The sequence below is a fragment of the Hoplias malabaricus genome, chromosome 18 (assembly GCF_029633855.1).
Source record: "Hoplias malabaricus isolate fHopMal1 chromosome 18, fHopMal1.hap1, whole genome shotgun sequence".
Lineage (NCBI taxonomy): Eukaryota > Metazoa > Chordata > Actinopteri > Characiformes > Erythrinidae > Hoplias > Hoplias malabaricus.
This window is the reverse complement of record NC_089817.1, coordinates 34,957,509-34,975,343: the sequence shown is the minus strand read 5'-3', so window position 1 is coordinate 34,975,343 and position 17,835 is coordinate 34,957,509. Positions and strand designations below refer to the sequence as shown.

General features: G+C 44.1%; 1 protein-coding gene and 1 long non-coding RNA gene across 2 annotated transcripts; one reads left to right on the top strand and one right to left on the bottom strand.

The window, feature by feature from the left end:
* The first annotated feature begins 136 nt into the window (after positions 1 to 136).
* On the top strand, positions 137 to 9,996 carry vps51 (VPS51 subunit of GARP complex). Its single transcript, XM_066651356.1, has 12 exons — positions 137 to 298; positions 4,245 to 4,412; positions 5,114 to 5,243; positions 5,323 to 5,469; positions 5,569 to 5,788; positions 5,919 to 6,810; positions 6,903 to 7,118; positions 7,360 to 7,443; positions 8,034 to 8,168; positions 8,270 to 8,391; positions 8,580 to 8,667; positions 8,908 to 9,996. The coding sequence occupies exons 2-12, from the start codon at positions 4,266 to 4,268 to the stop codon at positions 9,166 to 9,168; spliced, it is 2,442 nt and encodes an 813-aa protein (XP_066507453.1). The 5' UTR covers positions 137 to 298; positions 4,245 to 4,265; the 3' UTR covers positions 9,169 to 9,996.
* On the bottom strand, positions 8,038 to 9,236 carry LOC136674993 (uncharacterized). Its single transcript, XR_010796124.1, has 4 exons — positions 9,034 to 9,236; positions 8,599 to 8,769; positions 8,332 to 8,464; positions 8,038 to 8,175 (listed from the first exon to the last, which is right to left on the bottom strand). It is a non-coding gene; the product is annotated as an uncharacterized lncRNA (long non-coding RNA).
* Positions 9,997 to 17,835: the final 7,839 nt, after the last annotated feature.

The following is a 17,835-nucleotide window of genomic DNA, read 5'->3' as shown; positions in this document are numbered from 1 at the left end:
AGGAACTGTAGTTATTGTAAAGAGTGCGTATGCGATAATAATTTAATAAATATATAGTTATTGTAGTTATTATGAGAATAAAATGCAAGAATAAAGACGGACTTCCGTTTGGAAACGTTATCAGGGACTCTTATTTTGAAGGATTGTGGACGCCATTTCCCTGAGTGTTCAGGGACTGATTCTGTTAAAAAAAACCTCGGAAATATTCTAATTCCTGTCAGACTCCGATCCCCGCGCTGTTTTTATCGCTGTTTATTCGGTTGTTTCTCAGGGTCCGGGGCGCGGTGTGTGTTCTGAGGTAAAATCTGCTGTACTCGGGGGTTATATTCGAGTGTATGGGTGTGTAATATTGTGTATTGTTTCTCTCTGTGTGTCAGTGTGTATCTGTCTTTTTTAAACCGTGAACAGTGTGTGTGTGTTGATGTTGATATCAGTGTGTGAGTGTGTATCTCTGTTTTTTAGCAGTGTGTGTGTGTTGATGGTGGTATCAGTGTGTGAGTGTGTATCTGTCTGTTTTTGAGCAGTGTGTGTGTGTTGATGGTGGTATCAGTGTGTGAGTGTGTATCTCTGTTTTTGAGCAGTGTGTGTGTGTTGATGGTGGTATCAGTGTGTGAGTGTGTATCTCTGTTTTTGAGCAGTGTGTGTGTTGATGTTGATATCAGTGTGTGAGTGTGTATCTCTGTTTTTGAGCAGTGTGTGTGTGTTGATGTGGATATCAGTGTGTGAGTGTGTATCTCTGTTTTTGAGCAGTGTGTGTGTGTTGATGTTGATATCAGTGTGTGAGTGTGTATCTCTGTTTTTGAGCAGTGTGTGTGTTGATGTTGATATCAGTGTGTGAGTGTGTATCTCTGTTTTTGAGCAGTGTGTGTGTGTTGATGTTGATATCAGTGTGTGAGTGTGTATCTCTGTTTTTGAGCAGTGTGTGTGTGTTGATGTGGATATCAGTGTGTGAGTGTGTATCTCTGTTTTTGAGCAGTGTGTGTGTGTTGATGTTGGTATCAGTGTGTGAGTGTGTATCTCTGTTTTTGAGCAGTGTGTGTGTGTTGATGTTGATATCAGTGTGTGAGTGTGTATCTCTGTTTTTGAGCAGTGTGTGTGTGTTGATGTGGATATCAGTGTGTGAGTGTGTATCTCTGTTTTTGAGCAGTGTGTGTGTGTTGATGTTGGTATCAGTGTGTGAGTGTGTATCTGTCTGTTTTTGAGCAGTGTGTGTGTGTTGATGTTGATATCAGTGTGTGAGTGTGTATCTGTCTGTTTTTGAGCAGTGTGTGTGTGTTGATGTTGGTATCAGTGTGTGAGTGTGTATCTCTGTTTTTGAGCAGTGTGTGTGTGTTGATGTTGGTATCAGTGTGTGAGTGTGTATCTCTGTTTTTGAGCAGTGTGTGTGTGTTGATGGTGGTATCAGTGTGTGAGTGTGTATCTGTTTTTGAGCAGTGTGTGTGTGTTGATGTTGGTATCAGTGTGTATCTCTGTTTTTGAGCAGTGTGTGTTTGTGTTGATATCAGTGTGTGTGTATCTGTGTTTTTAAGCAGTGTGTGTGTGTGTTGATGTTGATATCAGTGTGTAAGTGTGTATCTGTGTTTTTAAGCAGTGTGTGTTGATGTTGGTATAAGTGTGTATTTGTGTTTTTAAGCAGTGTGTGTTGATGTTGGTATAAGTGTGTATCTGTCTGTTTTTGAGCAGTGTGTGTGTGTGTTTGTGTTGATGTTGGTATCAGTGTGTATCTGTGTTTTTAAGCAGTGTGTGTGTTTGTGTTGATGTTGATATCAGTGTGTAAGTGTGTATCTGTGTTTTTGAGCAGTGTGTGTGTGTGTTGATGTTGGTATCAGTGTGTGTGTGTGTGTTTGTGTTGATGTTGATATCAGTGTGTAAGTGTGTATCTGTGTTTTTAAGCAGTGTGTGTGTTGATGTTGGTATCAGTGTGTATCTGTCTGTTTTTGAGCAGTGTGTGTGTGTTGATGTTGATATCAGTGTGTGAGTGTGTATCTCTGTTTTTTAGCAGTGTGTGTGTGTTGATGGTGGTATCAGTGTGTGAGTGTGTATCTGTCTGTTTTTGAGCAGTGTGTGTGTGTTGATGGTGGTATCAGTGTGTGAGTGTGTATCTCTGTTTTTGAGCAGTGTGTGTGTGTTGATGGTGGTATCAGTGTGTGAGTGTGTATCTCTGTTTTTGAGCAGTGTGTGTGTTGATGTTGATATCAGTGTGTGAGTGTGTATCTCTGTTTTTGAGCAGTGTGTGTGTGTTGATGTGGATATCAGTGTGTGAGTGTGTATCTCTGTTTTTGAGCAGTGTGTGTGTGTTGATGTTGATATCAGTGTGTGAGTGTGTATCTCTGTTTTTGAGCAGTGTGTGTGTTGATGTTGATATCAGTGTGTGAGTGTGTATCTCTGTTTTTGAGCAGTGTGTGTGTGTTGATGTTGATATCAGTGTGTGAGTGTGTATCTCTGTTTTTGAGCAGTGTGTGTGTGTTGATGTGGATATCAGTGTGTGAGTGTGTATCTCTGTTTTTGAGCAGTGTGTGTGTGTTGATGTTGGTATCAGTGTGTGAGTGTGTATCTCTGTTTTTGAGCAGTGTGTGTGTGTTGATGTTGATATCAGTGTGTGAGTGTGTATCTCTGTTTTTGAGCAGTGTGTGTGTGTTGATGTGGATATCAGTGTGTGAGTGTGTATCTCTGTTTTTGAGCAGTGTGTGTGTGTTGATGTTGGTATCAGTGTGTGAGTGTGTATCTGTCTGTTTTTGAGCAGTGTGTGTGTGTTGATGTTGATATCAGTGTGTGAGTGTGTATCTGTCTGTTTTTGAGCAGTGTGTGTGTGTTGATGTTGGTATCAGTGTGTGAGTGTGTATCTCTGTTTTTGAGCAGTGTGTGTGTGTTGATGTTGGTATCAGTGTGTGAGTGTGTATCTCTGTTTTTGAGCAGTGTGTGTGTGTTGATGGTGGTATCAGTGTGTGAGTGTGTATCTGTTTTTGAGCAGTGTGTGTGTGTTGATGTTGGTATCAGTGTGTATCTCTGTTTTTGAGCAGTGTGTGTTTGTGTTGATATCAGTGTGTGTGTATCTGTGTTTTTAAGCAGTGTGTGTGTGTGTTGATGTTGATATCAGTGTGTAAGTGTGTATCTGTGTTTTTAAGCAGTGTGTGTTGATGTTGGTATAAGTGTGTATTTGTGTTTTTAAGCAGTGTGTGTTGATGTTGGTATAAGTGTGTATCTGTCTGTTTTTGAGCAGTGTGTGTGTGTGTTTGTGTTGATGTTGGTATCAGTGTGTATCTGTGTTTTTAAGCAGTGTGTGTGTTTGTGTTGATGTTGATATCAGTGTGTAAGTGTGTATCTGTGTTTTTGAGCAGTGTGTGTGTGTGTTGATGTTGGTATCAGTGTGTGTGTGTGTGTTTGTGTTGATGTTGATATCAGTGTGTAAGTGTGTATCTGTGTTTTTAAGCAGTGTGTGTGTTGATGTTGGTATCAGTGTGTATCTGTCTGTTTTTGAGCAGTGTGTGTGTGTGTTTGTGTTGATGTTGGTATCAGTGTGTAAGTGTGTATCTGTGTTTTTAAGCAGTGTGTGTGTTGATGTTGATATCAGTGTGTAAGTGTGTATCTGTGTTTTTGAGCAGTGTGTGTGTGTTGATGTTGGTATCAGTGTGTATCTGTCTGTTTTTGAGCAGTGTGTTTGTGTGTGTTGATGTTGGTATCAGTGTGTATCTGTCTGTTTTTGAGCAGTGTGTGTGTGTGTGTTGATGTTGATATCAGTGTGTAAGTGTGTATCTGTGTTTTTGAGCAGTGTGTGTGTGTGTTGATGTTGGTATCAGTGTGTGTGTGTGTGTTTGTGTTGATGTTGATATCAGTGTGTAAGTGTGTATCTGTGTTTTTGAGCAGTGTGTGTGTGTTGATGTTGGTATCAGTGTGTATCTGTCTGTTTTTGAGCAGTGTGTTTGTGTGTGTTGATGTTGGTATCAGTGTGTATCTGTCTGTTTTTGAGCAGTGTGTGTGTGTGTGTTGATGTTGATATCAGTGTGTAAGTGTGTATCTGTGTTTTTGAGCAGTGTGTGTGTGTGTTGATGTTGGTATCAGTGTGTGTGTGTGTGTTTGTGTTGATGTTGATATCAGTGTGTAAGTGTGTATCTGTGTGTATCTGTCTGTTTTTGAGCAGTGTGTTTGTGTTGATATCAGTGTGTAAGTGTGTATCTGTGTTTTTGAGCAGTGTGTGTGTGTTGATGTTGGTATCAGTGTGTAAGTGTGTGTCTGTTTTTGAGCAGTGTAAGTGTAAGGTGTGTGAGATGGAGGCTGATTCGAGAGGCTCCTCTCCCGGTGTGAAGCGGCGGATGCTGCGACTTTATTACAGCGCTGATCAACAACCACAACAGCCGCCCGACCCCTGCGACATCAACGGAGCCCACTTCGACCCTGAGGTTTACCTTAATAAGGTAAAAACTACCTCACAACCTCACTGTCTCTACGCCCCTGTCCCCTCTCTCAGCTCCACTGTCCCCTCACTCAGCTCCACTGTCCCCTCACTGTCCTCTCTCTCAGCTCCACTGTCCCCTCTCTTATCTCCACTGTCCCCTCTCTCAGCTCCACTGTCCCCTCACTATCCCCTCTCTCAGCTCCACTGTCCCCTCTCTTGGCTCCACTGTCCCCTCACTTGGCTCCACTGTCCCCTCTCTCAGCTCCACTGTCCCCTCTCTTGGCTCCACTGTCCCCTCTCTCAGCTCCACTGTCCCCTCTCTTGGCTCCACTGTCCCCTCACTGTCCCCTCTCTCAGCCCCACTGTCCCCTCACTTGGCTCCACTGTCCCCTCTCTCAGCTCCACTGTCCCCTCTCTTGGCTCCACTGTCCCCTCTCTCAGCTCCACTGTCCCCTCTCTTGGCTCCACTGTCCCCTCACTGTCCCCTCTCTCAGCTCCACTGTCCCCTCACTGTCCCCTCTCTTGGCTCCACTTTAACACTGATGTACTTCTGTAGTCACATTTAATTTTTTATTTAAATAATATTTTGTATAAAATCCACAGATTTAATTTATCATTATTCACTTTCATATTATTCTCTGTTTAAATTCAATTGAGGCTTTTGGTTTAATTCCACCAAGACTTTCTGAGTACAAACCCATGTGTGTGTGTGTGCTGCAGCTGAGGAAGGAGTGCTCTCTGACGGAGCTGATGGACCAGGAGAGCTGCATGGTGAAACAGATCCGGTCTCTGGACAGCGACATGCAGACACTCGTTTATGAAAACTACAATAAATTCATCTCTGCCACAGGTCAGACACCAGACTGTGCTCAGTTTTTACAGTTTTTACTGTGGTTCTAAAGGTTCTAACGGTGTGTGTCATGTTTCAGACACAATCAGGAAGATGAAGAATGACTTTAAGAAAATGGAGGATGAGATGGACTGTCTCTCCACCAACATGGCCGCCATCACGGAGTTCAGCGCCAGGATCAGCGGAACCCTGCATGACCAGCACGCGCAGATCACCAAACTATCAGGTTATCTAGAACATCCCATCTATCAGACAGGCTGTTATGTAGAACATCCGATCACTCATCTGTATCTCTCTCTGTTCCCCCCCCCCCCCCCGTATACAGGAGTACACACACTCCTGCGTAAGCTGCAGTTTCTGTTCGAGTTGCCCGCAAGGTTGAACAAGTGTTTGGAGCTGCAGGCGTACTCTCAGGCGGTGGTCTCTCATCGCCGCGCTCGCTGTGTTCTGCAGCAGTACAGTCACATGCCGTCGTTCAGAGGAATTCAGGACGACTGTCACTGCATCATGGAGCGACTCGCTCAGCAGCTGCGGCAGAAGTTCAGGTACGGGAGAGAAATAATGATACTGCGTCGTATTCTAACACCCTGCTTCCTCCCCACGGCTCCCCGTGGTGTTTTACCTGGTGACGATGGGAGCGTAGGACTGTGTGACGTGTAAAGTCTCTGTGTGCAGGGACGGAGGTACGAGTGCTAAGGAGCTGTCTGAGTGTGTGGAGCTGCTGCTGCAGTTGGACGAACCGGCGGAGGAACTGTGTGATAAGTTTCTGAGCCATGCCCAGACCAGACTGGAGACAGACCTCCAGGGGCTGGAGATGGAGCTCACAGACTCGGCAGCCCCTGACCTGTCTGGAGGCTTCGCCCGGAAACCGAGCACCGCGGCCAGTCCCACGTCTTCGTCCGAAACCTTCTCCCCTGCGCCTAGGACCGACATCCTGGAGTTTATCGATCGAGGTTGCAACGAGTTCGTGAGTAATCTCTGTTTAGTCATCGCCTCGTATCAGGAGCTGTTCATCAATCGTCCACAAGAGAGTGACCTGGCGTCCAAGAACATCCCGCGGATGGCCAACGGAAAGCTGCACGAGTTCGTAGACGCCCTGGCGGTGAGGTACTTCTCTCTGGTGGAGCGCAGGATCCAACAGGAAAGAGGAGTGGGGGACAACTCGCTGCTGGTTCGAGCTCTGGACCGGTTCCACCGCCGACTCCAGGCCGTGAACAAACTCCTGCCCGGATCCTCGGTGCCCAGCCAGGGGACGGAGATCGTGATCCAGGCGGCGAGAGAGAGGATCCGACAGTATCTCTCCGCCTTACAGAGCTTCTACCTCGACAGCCTCACCGACGTCAGACAGGCCCTCGCTGCCCCGCGAGCCGCTGTGGGCGGAGCCAGTGCGACAGGAGGAGGGGCTCTGACAGGGGGTGGTCCTCCTGGTAAAGAAGCCCCGCCCAGTCTCCCTGAGCTCCTGACCTTACTGTCCAACTCTATCCTGAACCAGATCAAGTCTGTCTTGGCTTCTGTTCACCTCTTCACCGCGAAGGACATCACCTTCTCCAACAAACCCTACTTCAAGGTGAATGTCTGCATTTTCCCAGCTGTCTCCAAAGTAGCTGTTCCTTTCTGTGGCTCTTCAGTAAACTGTGTGTGTGTGTGTGTGTGTTTCAGGGAGAGTTCTGCAGTCAGGGAGTGAGGGAGGGTCTGGTGGTGAGTTTTATAAAGTTTATCTGTCAGTCGTCTCGTCAGTTCTGCGAGAGCGCCGGAGACCGGGGCGGTTCCACTCCTCCGGTTCTGCTCCTGCTGCTGTCTCGCCTCTGTCTCGATTATGAAACCTCCACCATCTCATACATCCTCACCCTCACCGACGAACAGTTCCTCGTACAGGTTTTTACTTTTATTAATGAGGTTACTTTGTTAGGTTTGATTAATGAATGAATATTGTACACAGAGCACTCAGGGTCAGGGATGAGTATTAACGTGAGAACGTCTCTTTTACATTAACGTGAGAAGTCTCTTTTACAGGTGATGAGATGCTTGACAGGTGTTTTATAATTGTTTTAAATTCTTCAGTTTTTAGAATAATCTTCTCACGTGTTGTTTTTTCTTCACTGTTTTTTCCCTGAAGCACCACTCCCCGGTCACTGCAGTCACGGCTCTGTGTGCCGAGGCTCGAGAAGCTGCACAGAAACTTCTCAACCACTACGTCAAAGTAATCACCACTTCACACAGTGCTCTAAACCCAGTCAAACAGGATACTTTACTAAACCCAGTCCGACAGGATATTTTACTAAACCCAGTCAAACAGGATACTATACTAAACCCAGTCAAACAGGATACTTTACTAAACCCAGTTCGACAGGATATTTTACTAAACCCAGTCAAACAGGATACTATACTAAACCCAGTCAAACAGGATACTTTACTAAACCCAGTCCGACAGGATATTTTACTAAACCCAGTCAAACAGGATACTATACTAAACCCAGTCCGACAGGATACTATACTAAACCCAGTCCGACAGGATACTATACTAAACCCAGTCCGACAGGATATTTTACTAAACCCAGTCAGACAGGATACTTTACTAAGCCCAGTCCGACAGGATACTTTACTAAGCCCAGTCCGACAGGATACTTTACTAAGCCCAGTCCGACAGGATACTTTACTAAGCCCAGTCCGACAGGATACTTTACTAAACCCAGTCCGACAGGACAGTCTGTAACACATCACTGATTTAATCCTAAACTGCAGCAGGCCCTGGGTTTACAACTGTGCGTATGTGTGTGTGTGTGTGTGTAGGTCCAGGGGTTAATAATCTCTCAGATGTTGAGGAAGAGTGTGGAGACGAGGGACTGGGTGAACACTATTGAGCCGAGGAACGTCAGAGCGGTGATGAAGCGAGTTGTGGAGGACACTACATCCATCGATGTCCAGGTTCTAACTGAATAAAGAGTTACAGATTATTAATAACACATTCACAGCATCTACTCAAAACAAACTGAGTCCTGGTGTGTGTGTGTGTGTGTGTGTTATAGGTCGGTTTACTGTATGAAGAAGGTGTAAGAAAAGCTCACAGCAGTGACTCCAGCAAACGAACCTTCTCTGTCTACAGCAGCTCCAGACAACAGCTACGCTACGCTCCCAGTTACACACCAAGGTAACACACACACACACATTTCCATCGTTGATCCTGAAGCAGATCGGAGCGTTCTGCAGTGAGCAGTGATGATCTGAACACACAGAGGACATGGGGAAATGTTTGTTATGATCCTGACTTTAACAGTGAGGAGATGAAAGTGCTCCTCAGTCAGATACAGTCAGTAAATCTGTTTAATTTGTGTGCAGTGCTCCAATGGACACCAACCTGCTCAGTAACATCCACAAACTCTTCTCAGAGCGGATCGACATCTTCAGCCCAGTGGAGTTCAACAAGGTAAAGGCACCTGGGCAGGTGTGTGTCTGGAAGCACCTGACCCTCGCCCCAAAATAGTGCAGGATTCTCAGAGATGTAAATATGGAAGGAGTTGGTGTGACTCTGGCAACAATGAAATTATTATTATTTTAGAGATCTGAGTTTCCTTGTGATAGTTTTGAACACTCAGAATACCACTGTCAGTGTAGAGCATATATACATCTCTCTGTGTGTGTGTGTGTTTCTCTTGCTGGTCCTCAGGTGTCTGTGATGACGGGGATCATTAAGATCAGTCTGAAGACATTTCTGGAGTGTGTGCGGTTGCGTACGTTCGGCCGGTACGGGCTGCAGCAGATCCAGGTCGACTGTCACTACCTGCAGCTTTACCTGTGGAGGTTCGTCTCCGACGAGAACCTCGTCCACTTCCTGCTCGACGAGATCGTGGGCAGCTCGGCTCACCGCTGTCTCGACCCCAGCCCCATGGAGCAGAGCGTCATCGAGGTCATCTGTGAGAGAGGATAACACACTCTCTCACACACACGCACACACACTCTCACACACACACACAGTTATTGAAGGCTGGCATGGGACACTTCAGCGCATCGGGAGATTTCCTGAAAGAATAAACCAAGTATAAAATGAGTGGAGAGCAGTCTGCGCAGACGCAGTGTTTTACAGAGCAGGAGAGTATAGAAATGGCAGGCTGTGTTTTACAGAAGGAGATGTTTATTTCTGATCAGAAAATAAAGCTGCATTTGAACAGGAGGCGATTTCCTTCAGAAAAACAGCTGAGAAATAAAAGCACTTCACTGCATTAACTCCATCGCTCAGTGACTCCATTATTAAACATTAAACCTGTAACGATCCTTTCCTTTGTGTGACGTCTGGCTGTGGGTAAATGTTGGCTCTTGTGTAAAATAATGTTCAATGAAAGAATGTTAAAGTTATAATAAATCACAGTAAAATGTTGTCTGTGTGTGACGTGATTTCTTAAGAAAGCACCTCAACATCCCAAAACCTCAAAACCCGTGATTTTGCATCAGTCCACCAGGTGGCGCTTTTTTTGACTTGAATATATTGGAAGTGGGATTGTCAGATCTCAGCTTCAGAACAATGTAGGTGGTTTTTACAGACGCTCCTCTCTAAGTCTGGGTCTATCTCCGTGTGTGAGTTTGGAGAAGATTGGAGAGAAATATTTTCACTCAAAAAAACTAAAAGGGGTTTTGAGTGAAAAAATGTATTTTCTCCAAACTCACACCCTGAGTTGATGAGACTCAGACTTGAGGAAACTGGTCTTACTTTTAAGATATCTCACTCCTAAGCCGAGATCTGATAATCCAACTTCCAATATATCGATTCATTCATTCATTATCTGTAACCGCTTATCCAGAGCTTAGGGTCCAGAGCCTACCTGGAATCATTGGGCGCAAGGCGGGAATACACCCTGGAGGGGGTGCCTTCACAGGGCAAAACAGACACACACACACACACACCTACAGACACTTTTTGAGACGTCATTCCACCTACCAATGTGTGTTTTTGGACTGTGGGAGGAAACCGGAGCACCCAGAGGAAACCCACGCGGACACGGGGAGAACACACCAACTCCTCACAGACAGTCACCTGGAGGAAACCCACACAGACACAGAGAATACACCACACTCCTCACAGTCACCCGGAGGAAACCCACGCAGACACAGAGAGAACACACCACACTCCTCACAGACAGTCACCCGGAGGAAACCCACGCAGACACGGGGAGAACACACCACACTCCTCACAGACAGTCACCCGGAGGAAACCCACACAGACACAGAGAGAACACACCACACTCCTCACAGACAGTCACCCGGAGGAAACCCACACAGACACAGAGAGAACACACCACACTCCTCACAGACAGTCACCCGGAGGAAACCCACACAGACACAGAGAGAACACACCACACTCCTCACACAGTCACTCGGAGGAAACCCACGCAGACACAGGAAGAACACACCACACTCCTCACAGACAGTCACCCGGAGGAAACCCACGCAGACACAGGGAGAACACACCACACTCCTCACAGACAGTCACCCTGAGGAAACCCACGCAGACACAGGGAGAACACACCACACTCCTCACAGACAGTCACCCTGAGGAAACCCACGCAGACACAGAGAGAACACACCACACTCCTCACAGACAGTCAGCAAATTTATTCCTGAAAAATGTTCTCCAACTGTCACTCAGGCCTTTTTTTTAAAGCTATTTTTAAAGCTATTTTTATAGTAAACAACACCATAGGCTTTCCCCATTGCACACAATGTCTCATGGGGTGTCCATGATAAACATATTTTAATTTGGGATCAATCTGACCTTTCTAAGGGGTGTCCAAACACACATATGACCTCCAATATATTTGACATATTCAGGATATATGGTAATTGGACAAGCATCCCATTTCCAATATATTTGACACACCTAGCATACATGCTAATTGGACCAACATCCCATATCAAATATATATCACACAGTATTTGGTAATTGGACAAGCATCCCATTTCCAATATATTTGACACAATTTGCATATATGGTAATTGGACGAACATCCCATTTGCAATATAAATGAACATTTTTCTGTTCAACTGTATTGAGACTGTGTCTTTCCCCCGAACTAAACGTAAAAGTAGAAAAACAAAATCAGCCTGTTTCAGCAACCTAATCAATATTAAATCATACACAACACCTAGCAGCAACACCTCAGAACTAAAATTTGGGATACTCAACATAAGATCACTAAACTCAAAAGCAGTCATCGTAAATGATATCATAAATGATCATAAATTCAACGTTTTCTGTCTCACGGAAATGTGGGTTAGACCAAATGAATATTCAGCACGAAATGAAGCCACCCCCCTAGGCTATAATTATGCACATAGCCCAAGATTATCAGGCAAAGGAGGTGGAGTATGTGTAATTTACCAAAATACCCTAGAAATTAGTCTTAAACAATGTGACACCTTCTCTTCTTTCGAGGTTCTCTCCACTATTATTACAAATCCGGCCACAAAAAAGGACGCATTTTTATTATGCAACATTTACAGACCACCAGGGCCTTACTCAGAATTTCTGAAAGAATTCAGCGATTTTGCTGCAAACCTAGCGGTGTGCAATCATAAAGTTATAATTGTAGGAGATTTCAATATCCATTTTGAGAAGGAAAGTGACCCACTAAAAAAGGCATTTACCTCAATCTTAGACTCTATTGGTATTACTCAAAATGTAACAGGGCCTACACACTACTGCAGCCACACTTTAGACTTAGGTCTGACACTAGGTCTTAACATTGACAAAATAAATATCATACCGCAATCCTCAGCAATCTCCGACCATTACCTAATTTCATATGAGCTACGTCTTAACCGTAATATATGTAAGAACCCTCGTTATTCTACAAGGCGTATAATAAAACCATCTACCACCCTACAATTTATAGAAAACCTCCCAGAACTATCAACCCCAGTTCCAACTCCATCAGACCCAATGGACCTAGATGTACTAACTGATTACCTAGAAAATACATGTCGATCTACTTTAGAAAAGGTAGCACCACTTAAACATAAAAGTATAAGACAGAAAAAGCTCGCACCATGGTATAATGATAAGACCCGTACTTTAAAACAAACATTACGAAAACTAGAGCGGAAATGGCGATCAACCAAGATGGAAGTGTTCCATTCTGCCTGGAAAGACAGCCTTATAGAGTATAGAAATGCCCTCACTAAAGCTCGCTCAGCATATCTGGCCTCGCCGATCTCCAATAATAAAAATAATCCGAGAGCACTGTTTAGTGTGTTTTTTAGAATTACAAAAAATCAAGCAGGTTCCGAACAACTAATTCCAGCAACTCCCACCAGTAAAGATTTTATGGACTTTTTTAATAATAAAATTGAGAATATTAGACAACAAACTCAAGCCACAGGATCAAATCCATCCTGGCTGCCAACCCGATGTGAATGATATAAAACATAATGTAACTGTAAAAGAAAGACTTGAAACCTTTTACCCACTCCCACAATTAGAAATAGAGAAGATTATCACCTCCGCAAACTGTACAACTTGCACACGATGCAATTCCCACAAAATTGCTCAAAGAAGTACTACCAGCTATTATCGATCCTCTTTTAACTATAGTAAACTCATCGCTTAGTCTGGGCCATGTACCCAAAGCTTTCAAACTAGCAGTTATTAAATCTATGATCAAGAAACCAAATATTGATGCTAGTACACTGTCTAATTACAGGCCTATTTCTAATCTGCCATTTCTGTCCAAGATCTTAGAAAAAGCCGTGGCCCAACAACTCAGTTCATATCTACATAAGAATCATATATATGAAAAATTCCAATCTGGATTCAGGCAACATCATAGTACAGAGACAGCTCTAGTCAAGATCACAAATGATCTTCTTCTTGCCTCTGATCAAGGCCACGTATCCCTGTTGGTGCTTCTTGACCTAAGCGCAGCCTTCGATACAATAGACCACAATATTCTCAGAGAAAGGTTAGAAAACATGGTTGGAATCACAGGGACAGCCCTATTATGGTTCAAATCTTACTTAACGGAACGTTATCAATTCGTAAAAGTAAACAATCTAAATTCAAATTATTCTAAAGTAAGATTTGGAGTTCCACAAGGCTCTATTTTAGGACCATTATTATTAACATTATACATGTTACCGCTAGGCACAGTTATAAGAAACCATGACATTAACTTTCACTGTTACACAGGCGACACACAATTGTATATTTCAGCCAAGCCCAACGACAAACACAGATTAAAGAAAATAGAGGACTGTGTAAAAGACGTGAAAGGCTGGATGTTGCGTAACTTCCTCCTTCTAAACAGCAACAAAACAGAGGTCCTGCTTTTGGGTCCAAAGGTTGCAAGAAATAAATTATCAGATTTAATTTTAAATCTCGCTGACTTTCCAGTTAAACCTGGTTCAGCAGCAAAAAATCTTGGTGTCATAATTGACCCGGATTTATCATTTGATCAACACATAGGCAGTAATCACTAGGACAGCTTTTTTACATCTTCGCAATATCGCTAAGATTAGAAAAGCCTTATCCCTCCAGGACGCAGAAACATTAGTACATGCCTTTATTACTTCAAGGCTTGACTACTGTAACGCACTACTGTCAGGACGCACCAGCAGCAATTTAAGAAAACTTCAACTAGTTCAAAATGCTGCAGCTAGGGTCCTCACTAAACCTAGAAAATTTGAACATATCAGCCCAGTTTTATCATCACTTCATTGGCTGCCTGTTAAATTCCGCATCGACTACAAAATTCTGTTATTAACATATAAAGCTCTACATGGGCTTGCTCCTGAATATCTTCAAGATACTATTTCCTATTATGAGCCTCCACGTTCACTCAGATCACAGAATACTGGATTTTTAATTGTTCCCAGAATTCAGAAGGCCTCAGCTGGGGGAAGAGCCTTTTCTTATAAAGCCCCCCCAACTCTGGAATGATCTTCCAGAAAATGTTCGGGACTCAGACACAGTCGCATTCTTCAAATCTAGGCTAAAAACTCATTAGTTTAGTTTATCTTTTGGTAGCTAATGCTCCCCCATAGATAAAGGCGGCAGATCCGGGGGGTCCATGGACACGGGGAATTATAGTAAACTGAGACGCTGGTGTCGATCACTCAGGTTTGTTGACGGTGGAGCGGAGGGATGCCAGTGTTTCAGGATGCTCCCGTGTCTGTGTGTCCTTCTGGTTCTCTCCTTTTAGTTAATGCTGTCATAGTCAGATCTGCCGGAGTCATTAGCCACACTCTGGAAATTTTCATATTTTCTACTTTACAAACACAAAACAGTTCAAAACTAATTCCATCCCTTTACATCTTTCCGAGTAAACGACTGCCCACCTGTCTGTCTGGACACTGATGGATGACTGTCGAGATCCTCCTCCACACTTCAGACCAGCTGCCCACGCTCCAGCAACCACCAAGTGCCTTGAAGCTGTCCCTACACTGAAGTTCTCACGGACTCCTAACTATCATCACCAGTAGATTGACCAGAGGAGGATGGGTCACCCCTTGTGAGCCTTGGTTCCTCCCAAAGTTTCTTCCTCAGCTGGGGGAGTTTTTCCTTGCCACTGTCGCCCCTGGCTTGCTCACTTGAGGGTTTTACATTTGTTTTTACATTTCATGTCAAATCTTTGTCTTACTGGAATTCTGTGAAGCTGCTTTGTGACACCATCAGTTGTAAAAAGCGCTATATAAATAAATTTGATTTGATTTTTATACAAGTGTCCAATTGCAATATATTAAGTGCAATTCAAATATATTGGGATTAGGATGTTCAAAATACATAAAAAAGGTTCATTCATTCATTTATTATCTGTAACCCTTATCCAGTTCAGGGTCACAGTGGGTCCAGAGCCTACCTGGAATCATTGGGCACAAGGTGGGAATACACCCTGGAGGGGGCGCCAGTCCTTCACAGGGCAACACACGCTCACACACACACACATTCACTCAGACACACACACCTACGGACACTTTTGAGTCGCCAATCCACCTCGCCAAAACACTACCTTGTGTGTTTTTGGACTGTGGGAGGAAACCGGAGCACCCGGAGGAAACCCACGCAGACACAGAAAGAACACACCACACTCCTCACAGACAGTCACCCGGAGGAAACCCACGCGGACACGGGGAGAACACACCACACTCCTCACAGACAGTCACCCGGAGGAAACCCACGCAGACACGGGGAGAACACACCACACTCCTCACAGACAGTCACCCGGAGGAAACCCACGCGGACACGGGGAGAACACACCAACTCCTCACAGACAGTCACCCGGAGGAAACCCACGCAGACACGGGGAGAACACACCACACTCCTCACAGACAGTCACCTGGAGAAAACCCACACAGACACAGAGAGAACACACCACACTCCTCACAGACAGTCACCCAGAGCGGGAATCGAACCCACAACCTCCAGGCCCCTGGAGCTGTGTGACTGCGACACCTACCTGCTGCACCACCATAAAAAAGGTTATTAAAATAAAAAAAAATAGTAAAATAAAAATGTAGTATTAAATGACATAATAAGTGGGAAAACCATGTTATATATGTGATTTGGACCTTTTACACTCCTTCTGGATGCTTGGACCCTCCCCCAAGCTTTGGACTGGACTGTAGAGAGGTCAAAGTTGAACACATCCCACTTGCAATATATATGACACTGATGACTATATTACGACGGAGTTTTAGGGCCACAAAAAAAAAATAAAAAAAAAAACAAGATTCCGAGATTAAAGTCAGAATTCTGAGAAAAAATCTCGGAATAATTCTGAGAAAAAAAAGTCGGAATAATTCTGAGAAAAAAGAAGACTAAGTTAAATTAACTCAGAATAATTCGCTGCGTATAATGGAGCAGACACAGTGTAACAGAGTAGAACTCCGGCGCCCACGAGGCTCCATCGTGTTACGGCTCGGACTCGTACAAAAAACTAAAGCCTTTATGCCTCTCAGTCAGGGGCTGCGTCATGTCTGTGAATGCGTTTAATAAATAATTCATGCATAAGGCTTTAGTTTTTTGTACGAGTCCGAGCCGTAACGCGATGGAGCCTCGTGGGCGCCGGAGTTCTACTCGTTCTGTATCCATCATTTTCGTGATCATTAATTGTATCGTGAAACTACATGCCCTGGGTTCGTGCACGGATTCAGGGTTTAAACACTAATCACACTGTGGCCCTGATGTGGAAGAGAAGAGTGTTTATTCCTGAAATCTATACCATAGCAGGACTTAAGCAACACATTGCGTTCCACAGTTACACTGTGTCTGCTCCATTACACGCAGCGAATAATTCCGACTTTTTTTCCCGTGGTAGCAAACTGAGAAGAGTTAGCACTCAGTGTCCGGTGGGTCATTCTCTTAAGTGGCAGTTGGGATCCCATTTCTGAATACAATCCCACTGCGCATACATGTGTCCATTGGCAATATATTTGAATGGGATTTTGTCCAAAAGTCATATCAGTATTCCGCCTATTTCAGGCCGTCCCCTAATTCAGGCCACTGCCGTATATGGTGCAGTTCCGCTCTCTCTCTTCGCCAATCGCAGTGGGTAAAACAATACAACATAAGATCAAGCCTTAGTAAAGCATTTAAACATCAGTCTTGCAAGCAAAAAACAATATCTAAAGAATATCTAAACAATATGTAAGTGTCTCTAACAGTGTTGTAATTCTTTGTGTGAAAAACTGCACGTAAAACACAACACATTTCCATTTCGCGACAGATATTTCCCTCAGTGTAAAAGTTAGCTTACCGGCTAGCTTCCTTTTCTCTGAGGGGAAAATCTCCCGCCACTGTAACCCTTACATGTAGAGTACGGATACCAACACAGGACAAACGGAATCTCATTGTGAAGCTCTCGAAACCACTGAATGTGGTGGTAACGGTCTCGTTTGACTGTCACAAGCAGGGGAGGTGGCCGAAATTAGGGGGCGCTAATAAACTTAGCAGTACTGGCACCTACTTAAACAAAAGCGTGTTTATATAAAAACATATTTTCTTTCAAAGTCAAGCAAGTCTTGGACATTAATCTACACACATTTGACTCCTGAAAAACGTTGATTTGAGTGAGTAAAGTCCTTCTATTTACTTACAGTTAGCTAAGATTTCCAATATTGTAATTAAAGTGGACAAAAATTGGGGTAATTACGCTATATGTATACTACCTTTTGATGTTCCGACAGAATCACAGAGTGTTCATTAAATTATGTTTTTAATTAATGCCATATTTGAAATCTGTGGCGTGTGAAAACTCAGATAAATATAAAACACCAACCCAGCGTCTCACCTCACAATGCTCCTCTCTTATAAAATATAATATTAAATAATATTTAAATAAAAAACAATACATTAGAAAATATATAACTGTGGGGAATATAATTCATAATCAAGCGCGTTCAGGTGACTGAAGTGGCGGGGCTACAGAGCTGCAATGTCCAGTAGGAGCGCAGTAAAGCGCCCCTGCTCCGCCCATCGCGTGCCACAAGCTCTGTTCCTATTGGCTAGACGAGTGTTAGAGGCGGGTTAGGGTTAGGGTTAACCCTAATCATAGCCCGTTATTTCTCGCTTCTGATTCGCTGTCTCGTTCCCTCTCCACGCTCTTGT